Genomic DNA, 12,165 nt, shown 5'->3' with positions numbered 1-12,165 from the left:
CTGCCTTTTATACACATCCGAGGTAGCCACCAACATTCTGCCCACCATGACACAGTCACAAGGGCAGGTTTCTGAATCTGATGGAAGGCACATCCTTCATCTGCCTAGGATAAAAGGGCTCTTCTGCCTTGCTCAAATGTACAGGGAAGCACAAATCCCATTACTAAGTTGCATGGGGAAAATGGCCTACGTGATGAGCCCATTATTGCTCCTGTCCGTGGGGACAGGTCCTTGACCAGGGCTGTGCTCATCTCACTGCCTTTCATTGCTTTGTCCCACCTTTTCCCACCTCCTCTTGGCCTCCTCCATGCTATCAGAATTAGGGCAGAGGAACATAGAATGCAGCATGGGATTGCAGATAAATAAAAGGATTGTCTGAATGCCAGGGAGCAATTCACGTAATTAATATACTTTGTGCCACTTTGTCTGTCTTAAAACCTGTTATCCAGTGATATGGCAATGCTTCTAAATCATCTGGGAGGGGCGGTGGGGGTCACAAAGGCTTTTCACAGTGCACTAAATATGTATTTCAGTGCCAGTTGTAACACCTTGAAGCCCACCAGCTCCATCTGTGGACAGGTAGTTCAGCCCAGTGACACAGAACATGGCCCATCTGCCAGCACTAGGATCTACCGCATCAACTTCAGGGGCTGGGAGGTCTCACATGATCTGGAGCTGCTGCACCAGAGCACGGCAGGGGTGGCACAAACTTTTTTTCTTTTGTTTTGTTCAGAATTCTCTATTTTATCTAAAAATCTAACTATCGTCTTGGTTACTTATGAGACAAGAAAAAGATCTCAAAGAACATAGTGGCACAACTTGTTCTTGATCAAACTGTGGTAAGATCCAAAGATACATTTTTCAGGGAAGACTCTCAACAGAAAGAGCAATCTGATACAATGGATTAGGCCTGGAACTAACAGTCAGCATTTATTAATCCTGATGTTGGCTTTCTTGAGCATAATAAGCAGTTCTTTAGTCTAGTTTATAAAAGCACAAATGAACAATGTCTGTGAATATTAATCAACATGCAATTATACCATAGATTGATAAAATTGTATCTAGTTTTTTAATGGTGATTAAATATGTGTTTAATATGTGGTACAATACTCCTAAAAGAGAAATTAAGAAATTCCCAGTTGTAATCAGGTGAAATTCATGTGGTAATCCATGTCAGACTGGAATGCTAAAACAAAATGCAGTCAAGCTCTCCTAAGTATTTGCTGTCATAGTTAATGTATATACAACTTAGAATTCCTGGATGACTGAACATTCCCAAATGATACACCAACATTGGTAATTAAATTAAAAATATTTAAAAGTGACATCTACTCAATATTTTCAGTCCTTAAAAGCAGTGACAGATGAAATTCACCCATTCCTAAGAACTCTGATAAACTCCCATGCTGACTGCGGACAGGTTTTATCTGAGCACTTCAGATTTAGTCTACGTACTTTTTCTCATAGAGATAATATCTGCCTCAGAAACAATAAAGCTAGGATAGTGGACAAGGAAGATACGGTATTGTTCAAAACATGAAATGAAGTATTACTGACAAACTGAAAATTATAAAGCACTATGAGGATAAAAGAATTCCAAGAATTTTGAAGCCATTCAATGTATCTCAATGCTAAATATCAACTATATTCTCTTACCAATAAATTGAATATTGAAAATTATAAATTAAGATTTTTGTTCTTTAATTATTTTCTTTAGTATGAAAATGCTGAAAACTACTTTGAAGTAATCGGTATTTAAAATAAAATCTGATGAGTAAGTATGATGGCAAAAGAAGCCAAAAACCTGTTAAACTTTTTCCTGAAAATTCGGATATTTATTCTACTATGCCATAGGTTTCTATAGTATGAGTAGTGTTTTACACATTCATATACATTTTTATTCTAGAAAAAAAAATGATTAAATATATACATAAACTTACACACATTTGTTTTTGGAGATTTAAGACAATTGAATCACCAATTTGCATTTCTGAGTCTCATACTACTGAAATTGCAAAAATTATCAATATATACTGGCTCCTGAGAAATGTTCTTAAATCTCACAGTTTCAGAACTTTTATTAGCACTATGTTTAAAAAAAATTGAAAAATTTCTTTTTAACCATAAGCCATAGAATATTTTAATTTGAAAATACATGCATTTCAAAATATTTAAATGAAATTCTTGCATCTTCAGTATATTCCTTTTATTGCTTTTAAAATATAGAAAGGAGGTACACAACACTGAAGATTTCCAGTTTCTGGTCTGTCACTGGAGTTTAAATAAAGATGGTATTTTTAGGTGGTCTGTTCTGACTTCTTGCATATCACATATCACACTGCATTTTATTTAACCAATCATTAGGTAACCTTAATAATTTATACTTTGTTTAAGAGTAGGCTTTTTTATTAAACACTTTGGTCTCGTCAGAATAGACCTATTTCTTCAATTATTCTGGTGTGGGTATAGATGATGTTGCTGGGAAGTAGGTTAGTCAGTTTAGCTAAAAACTGATGAACAGTCTAATTTATTATTATGTCAATTTTGAGACTCTAATTAATCTCTGCCAGAATTCCACACTCCATCTGAAATGCAGATAAGCAACTAACTTCATATTTCCATCTTTTAGAAACAAGACTTCCATGCACTTAAGTTTCTCAATTACTTTTATCTTATTGCAAATAGAGGGAAAACACATTCTTTTTATACTTCATAACAAAAGTATTTTTTTGGCCACAACTATTCAGAATACTGGTTTCCATCAAAGAAGTTCTCTTGGTTATAACAACTCTATTGATAGTGATGCCATTTTCCTTCCTTTCTAGCAATCCCAATGCGTAATAAAATATTCTATCTATTGGGTTACTTCCTGGGAGAAGATAAAACCATTAGTCTTCATCAATACTGTCTAATCATGCACCTGCATCTGCACAGGATTGCACCTACTTCTGAAACCTTTATTTAATTTTGGAATTGTTATTTAATTCTTGCTATTTCTAAACTCTAAGTGGATGAGGGCTCTGATAATATATGTCCGGAATCATTAATATTCCTACAAGAAGCAATCCATACAATGCACGTACCCATAAATTAAGACAAAATCCTGTTTCTCCTATACTTCAGGTGATAGGACAAAGTGACTACTTCCCTGCTCACACAAATCTTTAGGCTCGTGCTTTAATTTTGATGACTATTTTGTATCTAAGTAACAAAGGAGTTTGGAGCAAGCTTAAGTTGATTCAAATTCTGCAATCTCCTATTGTATAGGGAGCATTTGAGTTTTCCAGACTTACATATAATGATTGCTATATTTACAGCCTTTTACTTTTCTGAAGGTTACACTTCCCTCTACCCACTATGAAAGAACAGGACTCACAGGCATACTTTATGCATCTATCCAGTTTTTCTTGCTCGGGAACCTAAATTCATACAAGGATACAAATGTATACCAAAATTAGAAAAGACAACGAAGAAGAATGAAATGTCAAATTTTCATATGTACTATTTATTAGTAGAAACCCGCTGCTACCATAGTTTTATAATTGTCTTTTCTTAGAAACTCTTTGATGTAAAGGGTAAAGCCATATCTCAGTTTTCTGTGACGTGAGCTGATGGGGATTTCTGTTTACCTTACTGTGTATAAGCAGGAATCATTCATTCTTAATTCTTTTTATCAGCTTTATGGGAAAAATTAAGTCACCGCCTGAAAAAGTGGTTGAGCACCTGGTGAAGGGGTGTAGCCAGCCCTGGGAGCACAGGTGGAAGCCATTCACCTGTGTGACCCAAAGGTCCATCCCTCCCTAACCCCTTTTAAAGGCTGGTAGCCAGAAGGGAAGCATTTCTACTTGGAGATTACCTCCTTTGGAGTGTTTGGTGAGCTATGAGTATTGGAAAGGGGCAAGCAATTTCTTCTTTATTGTTGGATTGTGACTTCTACCTTTCTTGTGTGATTTAGAGCAGCTATACCTGCTATTGTCTACTCTTAAACTGCACATTAGGCTTCAGGCCAAAATATGTGTGTTAAGAAAACCATTTTATCTCTTATCTTAGATGATACTATTTCATTGTTATTAAAAAGATTATTAAAAAGATTCCTTTTGTATATATGTGTGTATATATCTTTTAACTACTGCTTTTTAATATGGCATCTGAAATAACATGGATTAAATCTTTTCCAAAACAAAGACAATTTTGCTAACTATAACTTTACAATAGCTATAAAACATCAACTTTGTCAGACTTTCAAAACAATAAAACAATAGCACTTCTTTTTCCACAGAAAGTGTTGATTATGGACCAGTGTTTACACAGGAGCCAGATGATGTGATTTTTCCCACTGATTCTGAAGAGAAGAAAGTGTCTCTGAATTGTCAAGCTCATGGAAATCCTACCCCCACATATAGGTATGTCTTATAGAATTTCTTTGTAACTTTAAGAATATTTATTACTGGTGCATACTTACAGCTGAGAGTAGTGTGCTGCAGACACTTTGTCCACTTACTACATCTGACTCTTCTCATATTTTTTTATGAATTACAAGTGATTGATCGAGGGTTGGGAAACATACAGTCAATTATTCTTTTGCAGATGACATTTATCTTTTTGTATAAAGTTAATCTTCATCTACAGAGTGAGAATAAAGACTCGATTGCTGTCTTTTGTCTTATATAGAAGTAATCAGTTCTGTGTTTTAACTATTCAAATTATTTCACTAATGGATTCTTCAGCATTAGGGACAAATTCCCCGTAGGCTTATTTGAATCACAGAATTTGCATATTATTGGTGGGGAAAAAATTCAGAGGCAGTGCCACCTTTAGATATCCACAACGCAACAGAAAGGATTCTGTCTCACTGCAACTGATGTGCTGATATCATGTATGGTACAACCTCCTCAAACAGATCAGATGTGGTTAACATAAGGCATGCACAAGGCACACTTTCTTGAGAAAAGAGGGAGGCCCCGTTCTCAGCCCTCCCACACAAGCTCATTAATACTAGAATCAGAGGATGGTTTTGGGATTGTTAAAGGAAGGTGCCTTTAACAATCATTTAGTCCAGCCCTGCAGTTTTGTTATGGTAAGGAGAATTATTATGGAAATTCTATCTTATGACAATCTATGCCATATCCTTTCTATCTTTGTTCAACTATTTTTATGTATTCCCGGAAGAATTCAATCAACAAGTACTTCAAGCATACCCATTTTTTCATCTCTTCAGAGATTCACTGGTATTAGCAGCTTCAGAAAAGGCTGTCCTGATGCTGTTCATTCAAAGAAAGCTTTGACAATAAAGGCTTAGCTCTAACATTGCTGTTTAACTTCTTTCAGTTGATGCTGCTGGTATGCACAGAGTATGTGATCTACATTGGCAATCAGTGCAAGAGGGGTGGGGATGGGTGGGGAACAACAACATGAATGGATGTGTGGGGATTTTACAGGGCGGATGCAGAAGGGATTTAAACTCTGAAAATGTTATGGGTAGACAAAAGTTTGTTGTATATCATTGTGCAATTTTTGCCATGTGAAATAGCATAAAGAAGAAACATTTGCATATCATTGAAGTCCTTGTCCTACTATCTACTAGCACTGGATAATAGAGAACTTTGCTTATCTGAGCTATGAAGTCTGCACTACTGAGAATTGTTTTAAGCCAGTGAACAAAGCACAGTACGATATTTCAATTATTTTTTTTAAAGACTTTAAATGAACTCTTAAAGCAATTAAAAATACTGAAACAAAGATTGTTTCCTTCATTTTTACTTATTTCTTCTATTCATAGAAAGGCTTGGGTTGTAAAGGACTACAAAGATAATCTAGTTTCAAATCTCATGCTATATGCAGGGTCTCCAGCTGCCAGACCAGGCTGTCCAGAGCCACATCTAACCTGGCCTTGAATGTATCCAAGAATGGGGCATCCACAACCTCCTTGGGCAAGTTGTTTCAGTATGTCACCACCCTCTGTGTGGAAAAACTTCCTTCTAATATTGAAAATAAACCTTCCCTGTCTCAGTTTAAAACCATTCCTCCTTGTCCCTTCGCTATCCACCTATGCAGACAGATGTACTCCCCTCCTCTTTATATGCTCCTTTCAAATATTGGAAGGTCACAGTGATGTATCCCTGGAGCCTTCTCTTCTCAAGGCTTAACAAGCCCAACTCTCTCAGCCTGTCTTTGTAGGAGAGGTGCTCCAGCCCTCTGATTGTTTTAGTGGCCCTCCTTTGGACCCGTTCCAACAGTTCCACATCCTTCTTGTGCTGGAGGCCCCAGACTTGGATGCAGTACTCCAGATGGGGCCTCACAAGAACTGAGCAGAGGGGGATGATCACCTTCCTCTCCCTGCTGGCCATCCTTTTTTAGTGCAGCCCCAAACACAACTTCTCATCCACCGGGACTGTCAAGTCTTTCTCTGCAGGGCTGCTCTCCAGGAGATCTTCCCCCAGTCTGTGGCCTTCTATGATGGAGTGACGGCATTGGTGGACGAAGGGAAGGCGACCGATGTCATTTACCTGGACCTGAGCAAGGCCTTTGACATGGTCCCCCACCACATCCTCATCTCCAAATTGGAGGGAAGTGGATTTGATGGGTGGACGACCCGATGGATAAGCAATTGGTTGAAAGGCCGCAGACAGAGGGTGGTGGTCAATGGCTCTATGTCCAGGTGGAGGCCGGTAACAAGTGGTGTCCCCCAAGGGTCTGTCTTGGGACCGGTGCTCTTTAACATCTTTATTAATGACATCGATGAGGGAATTGAGTGCACCCTCAGCAAGTTTGCTGACGACACCAAGCTGAGTGGTGCGGTTGATACGGTGGAAGGAAGGGATGCCATTCAGAGGGACCTCAACAGGCTGGAGGGCTGGGCTCGGGTGAACCTAATGAGGTTCAACACGGCAAAGTGCAGGGTTTTGCATTTGGGCCGGAAGAACCCCAGGCACCTGTACCGGCTGGGAGGAGCGGTCCTTGAGAGCAGCTCGGCAGAGAAGGACCTGGGGGTCCTGATGGACGAGAGACTGAATATGAGCCAGCAGTGTGCTCTGGCAGCTCGAAAGGCAAATGGGATCCTGGGCTCCATCAGGAGAGGGGTGGCCAGCAGGGACAGGGAGGTGATTGTCCCTCTCTACTCGGCTCTTGTGAGGCCCCACCTGGAGTACTGTGTCCAGGTGTGGAGCCCTCAGTACAAGAAAGACATTGAGATTTTGGAAAGGGTCCAGAGGAGGGCAACTAAGATGATCAGGGGGCTGGAGCACCTCCCCTATGAGGACAGGCTGAGGGAGTTGGGCTTGTTCAGCCTGGAGAAGAGAAGGCTGTGGGGTGACCTCATTGCAGCCTATCAATACCTGAAGGGAACCTACACCCAGGAGGGGAGTAAACTCTTCAAAAGGGCTGACAACAGCAGGACTAGGGGAAATGGTTTTAAGTTGAAGGAGGGAAGATTTAGGTTGGATGTTAGGGGTAAGTTCTTTACTAGGAGAGTGGTTAGGCCCTGGAACGGGCTGCCCAGGGAGGTTGTGGATGCCCCATCCTTGGACGTGTTTAAGGCCAGGTTGGACGGGGTCCTGGGCAACCTGATCTGAATGTGTATGTTTGGTGGCCCTGCTAGGCAGGGGGGTTGGAACTACATGATCCTTGGGGTCCCTTCCAACCCGGGTGATTCTGTGATTCTGTGATTCTGTATAAATACCTGGGATTGCCCCAACCCAAGTGTAGCACATTGCACTTGGCTTTTTTTGAACCTCATTATGTTTTCACGGGCCCATTTCTGCAGCCTGTCCAGGTCCCTCTGGATGGCTTTCCATCTGAGGAACTGATGAGGAACTGATGGTGTTCATAAACTATTAATTTTTATTATTTACTTTTTACATTTTTATTCTTTACAAAGGATTGGTTTCTCTTTGGTCAAGCTCTACTCAGAAATTAAAATTTTACATCCTGTTTTTGTTGTTGTTGTTTTTTAATCCCAGCTGGCAGCAGGTTATTCCATACCACGTGACATCATGCAACATGCTGTAAAGCTGTGGGGACTTAGCCAGGGGGAAAAGGTGTGGTGGCAGTTGCAGGAGGCATTGGTCAATGGATGGTGAGATGTATTGCTGTAGGAGTGTCATTGGGAAAACAGCTGTACTGTTCTCAGATGGGAAGTAATTGTGCATATATGCTATAAGAAAGTTTTGTTTCTGCTTTTCTTTTCCTTCTTAGTAAATAGCTTTTATCTCAATCCGGGAGTTCTCTTTTGTTTCTAGCTCTCTCCCTCATCCCACCTATGGTGGAAGTGGCTAAACAAGCGTGTGGTGCTTCACTGACTGCTGGATTAAACCACACCACTTTCTTTTTTTTTTTACCCCCTTTGTGTTCCAGTCCTTACATAAGAACTCCCTGAGATAAACTTACTTAATTTGCTCAGCATTTATTCAAGTCATACTTCATTATCATAAGTCAGAATCCACATAGTGAGGAGAATTTCCATGAAAAATATGGACGTTCACAGTATTCCTATAGACCTTCATAGGGCATTGATGATAATGAGTATGTGCAGAATTCTCCAAGATGCCACTTCACTACAGCTATGTTTCTTGTGAAGTACTGAATTTTCTTCAGTTATGTTGAGTAGTCTCCTAAGTCCCGCATTGCCACAAGATCAATCTGCCCTCTGTGAAATGGGGAAGATAAGAGTGAGAACACAGTTTAATAGGTAAAACAAAAACTGCGTACACAAGCAAAGCAAAATAAGGAATTCATTCAATACTTCCCAACAGCACGTAGATGTTTAATCATTTCAAAAAATGCAGGGCTCAATCATATGTAAGGATTGCTTGGGAAGACAAGTGCAATAGCTCTGAACATTTCCCTGGATAATTTCCTCCTCCTTTCTCCCAGCTTTTACTGCTGAGCACATCATGTGATTCAAAATATCTGTAGTCAGCTTAGGTCAGTTGCCCTAGCTGGATCCCCTAACAACATCTTGTGCACTCACAGCAGAGCAGCATAAGAAGCCTAAAATATCCTTGATTCTGCTTAAATATTGCTCAGCAGCAACCAAAATATCAGTGTATTATAAAAACTATTTCACTGCAGATGGAGAAGAAAAAAACACAGCACTCTGCAAGATGCTATGAAGAAAACTGTCGCAGCCAAACCTGCATGCTATTTTATTTATGTTGGAGATTTCTCATCAGTAACATTTCCTGATATACAAAGGCAGTTGAAAAAAATAAATAAATATATTTTTAACTTTATTAAGCCAAATTAAAATGTTTTGAAGTATGTTGTTGTTTGTCCTCAAGAAAAAAATAAGTACCACTTTTCTCATAAATTACTGTCTTTTTAGTATTATGTTTGCGTTTCTCTCCTCCTGTTGGGCAAGCTACTTGGAAGAAAACACATAGAATTTAGGGTTGCTTTTCCTCTAATATTCTTGGATTATATGATGGGAATACATTCATTAGAATGGTCTTGAAACATAGCCAGGTAGATATGAAGCTCCTAAGAATTGAGGTTGTTTTACAAAAACATTTTTCATTGAATTTAACTGAATGTGAACTAAGTGAAGTGAGCTACTTTAAGTGAACTATTTTGTTTCATTTCCCAACTGGAAATACCAAAACATGCCATTTTTACTTTTTCCTTATCTCAATGTCCATCAAGATCAAATAATTTTTCACTTTAATCATATACATATATGTAAATTAATTTTCATTAGGATTTCATTCAAAATCTTATTTAATAAATCATTCAATATGAGAATTTATCTTTTTAGCTCTGCTACATATGGCTCTTCTTAAAAAAATCTGTCAATCCTACAGACCTTTCCTAGATGTCCCATGCGATATATTGTCATCAGTGCTCCACTTCCTGTGTTGAATGAGGCAGGCCTCTTCTGTGATCAAAAGTTATCATGATAAAATGGGCAAATGATAGTTTTATGATCCATCTTAATTCCATCAATTCTGACTTTTGGAATGAGAAAAATTCAGAGTTAATTTAGCTGAGTTCTGCTGCCAGTACTTCATTCACCATGAATGTTTACAAGATAGGGTGAATTGATAATCATTCAGCTTCTTTAAAGTTGCCTCTGGAGCCCAGACTTTGCCAAGTTCTTCCAGTCTTTTCTGAATTTTGGCAAAGCGTGAAAATGCTTGGCAGTTTCCTTAGTAGACTTCGAAATTGCAGAGTGATTGTGACCTGGTAATGAAGGAAAATATCTGTGCCTCATAATAATGATGTCATGTGAGGGCTTTCATAGAGATTTGTGATACCTGCTACTCTGCTTATATCTTCTTTGAAATATCAGAATCATTATTTTAACAATTTTATTTTCCTAACAGTTTAACATGAAAGCTGATTTTAAAAGTCTTCTTGTATGAGTTATTATTCTCTGAGATAATGCATACTCCCCAGAGATTATTCCTGAGAACTGAAGTCTACTTATAAGCCTCCAAAAATATTTTCTCTTATCTAATGATCTATTTGAGGCTTTGTTGTTTCAGTCTTCATAGATGAATAAGAAGAATGAAGCTTTTCACCAGAAGAATATCCATGCTCCTTACTCCCTCAAAACAACGTATTTGTCTAAGGCTTTAGTGATAAAATGTGAATTGAAACTTCATTTATTATTGACATATTATATGTATAGTCATATTCTTGACTTTTTCACATATTCAGGATGCATCTGCTACAGAGATTTAAATAGTTTTGTAATACCAAAACAAAACATCAAACCTTTTACAAGTTTTCATGTGCTGTGCAGTCTTCATCCAGAGTTTTCCCAAAGCATTGGGGTACAGAATAGACTATCTCTCAGTAACAATCATCCCTAGTGATAGCTGATGCTTTCAGGTTCTGTATACAATTCTTTTGGCCCTAAAATGTTCAAGTAGTTTTTTCTTTCTTTTCCTCAGATGGCTTCGAAATGGAACTGAAATTGATGTTGAAAGTGATTATCGCTACAGCCTAATAGAAGGAAGTTTGATCATCAGTAGCCCTAATGAGATGAAGGATTCTGGACAGTATCAGTGTTTAACTACCAACACGTTTGGTAGCATATTAAGCAGGGAAGCTGTTCTTCAGTTTGCATGTGAGTAACAATCTTTTTCATTTTTTAGCCTAGGTAAATCTTTACATTGTTTGATAAAGTAACTGTGATTTAAACGCATTAAAAATCACAGTGTGTGCTGATGTTGCTGGGTTATAATCTCAGAACTGGAAACAAAATTCTCAGTAGGTAAGTGGTTTTCTCTGGATTTTTGACTTTCAGGGCCCTTTATCATTCTAATTACATCCTTGTAAAATCTGTTTGTTGTTTTTTTTTGTTTGTTTTGATTCTTCAACCAAAGAAAGAAAGAAAAAAAAAGGGTTTTTTATTTTTTTATTTTTTTTTAAAGAGAGAGAATGAAGAACGGGGTGGAAGAGGAGTTAATTTTTTTGTTTGCACGCCTGCCTTTGTAGGTGTCAAATTTGTTATGCCACAATAACATGACTGTATTTTCTCTTTGTTGAAGCATTTACTTGGAAATTGTGGTGAAGATATCTCATGAAAGTAGTTTAATGGAGGAATGCTAGTGGGAAGACCTGAGCTCAGACAATGTTGTGGAACTTGTGTGAGAGAAGAACCTTTCATAAACACAAAATTCTAAAAGAGAAAGTCATAACTAGCTGAATTAAGTCATAATTAATTGAATTTATTTCAGAAATTTGTGAGAAGATGTTTCACAAGAGCAATTTCAAGCTCAATGTGTATTGGAAGAATTTGAACTTCTATGTTGTATGATACTCTGTCTTCAGCTCTTGATGTAGTTCTGCAAATTTTTGTTTTTAAAGCCTTCTTCAAGAGATTACCATTTTGATAATTTCAGTATATATTGGTGAACATTCAGATGTCAGCTATTTACTTCTCAAATCTAATATTTAAACATGTTATGAACTCCTTTTATTCTGTAATTCCAACAGCTAGTATGTATGTCTTCTTTCGATGTCAGTATTCTTTCATCCTGAGGTTCTAGACCTGTTTACCATACTCTTCCAATACTGAAGTTCTGTCTTTCTGCATTAAGCTTTTCTGTCTAAAAGTTGAAGCAATATAGCATGTGCATGCTAGCAACTGTAATCTCTCTCAGTTTGAATTCCACACTTCTTGGAGACTACATATGTTCTTTTTTCCTCTTATAAAGCAAG

The 12,165-nt window shown here is 38.0% G+C and overlaps 1 protein-coding gene across 8 annotated transcripts in view; it reads left to right on the top strand.

The window, feature by feature from the left end:
* Positions 1-12,165, top strand: part of CNTN5 (contactin 5) — a 597,686-nt gene that overhangs the window by 364,925 nt on the left and 220,596 nt on the right. For all 8 annotated transcript variants that reach the window (XM_048937197.1, XM_048937242.1, XM_048937259.1 and 5 more), the window contains 2 exons: positions 4,280-4,403; positions 10,893-11,068. In XM_048937197.1, the coding sequence (XP_048793154.1) occupies positions 4,280-4,403; positions 10,893-11,068 (300 nt within the window). The remainder of the gene's footprint in view (positions 1-4,279; positions 4,404-10,892; positions 11,069-12,165) is intronic.

Source organism: Lagopus muta, chromosome 1 (genome assembly GCF_023343835.1).
Source record: "Lagopus muta isolate bLagMut1 chromosome 1, bLagMut1 primary, whole genome shotgun sequence".
Classification (NCBI taxonomy): domain Eukaryota; kingdom Metazoa; phylum Chordata; class Aves; order Galliformes; family Phasianidae; genus Lagopus; species Lagopus muta.
The sequence above is the reverse complement of the archived record's forward strand: the minus strand, read 5'-3'. Positions and strand labels throughout refer to the sequence as shown.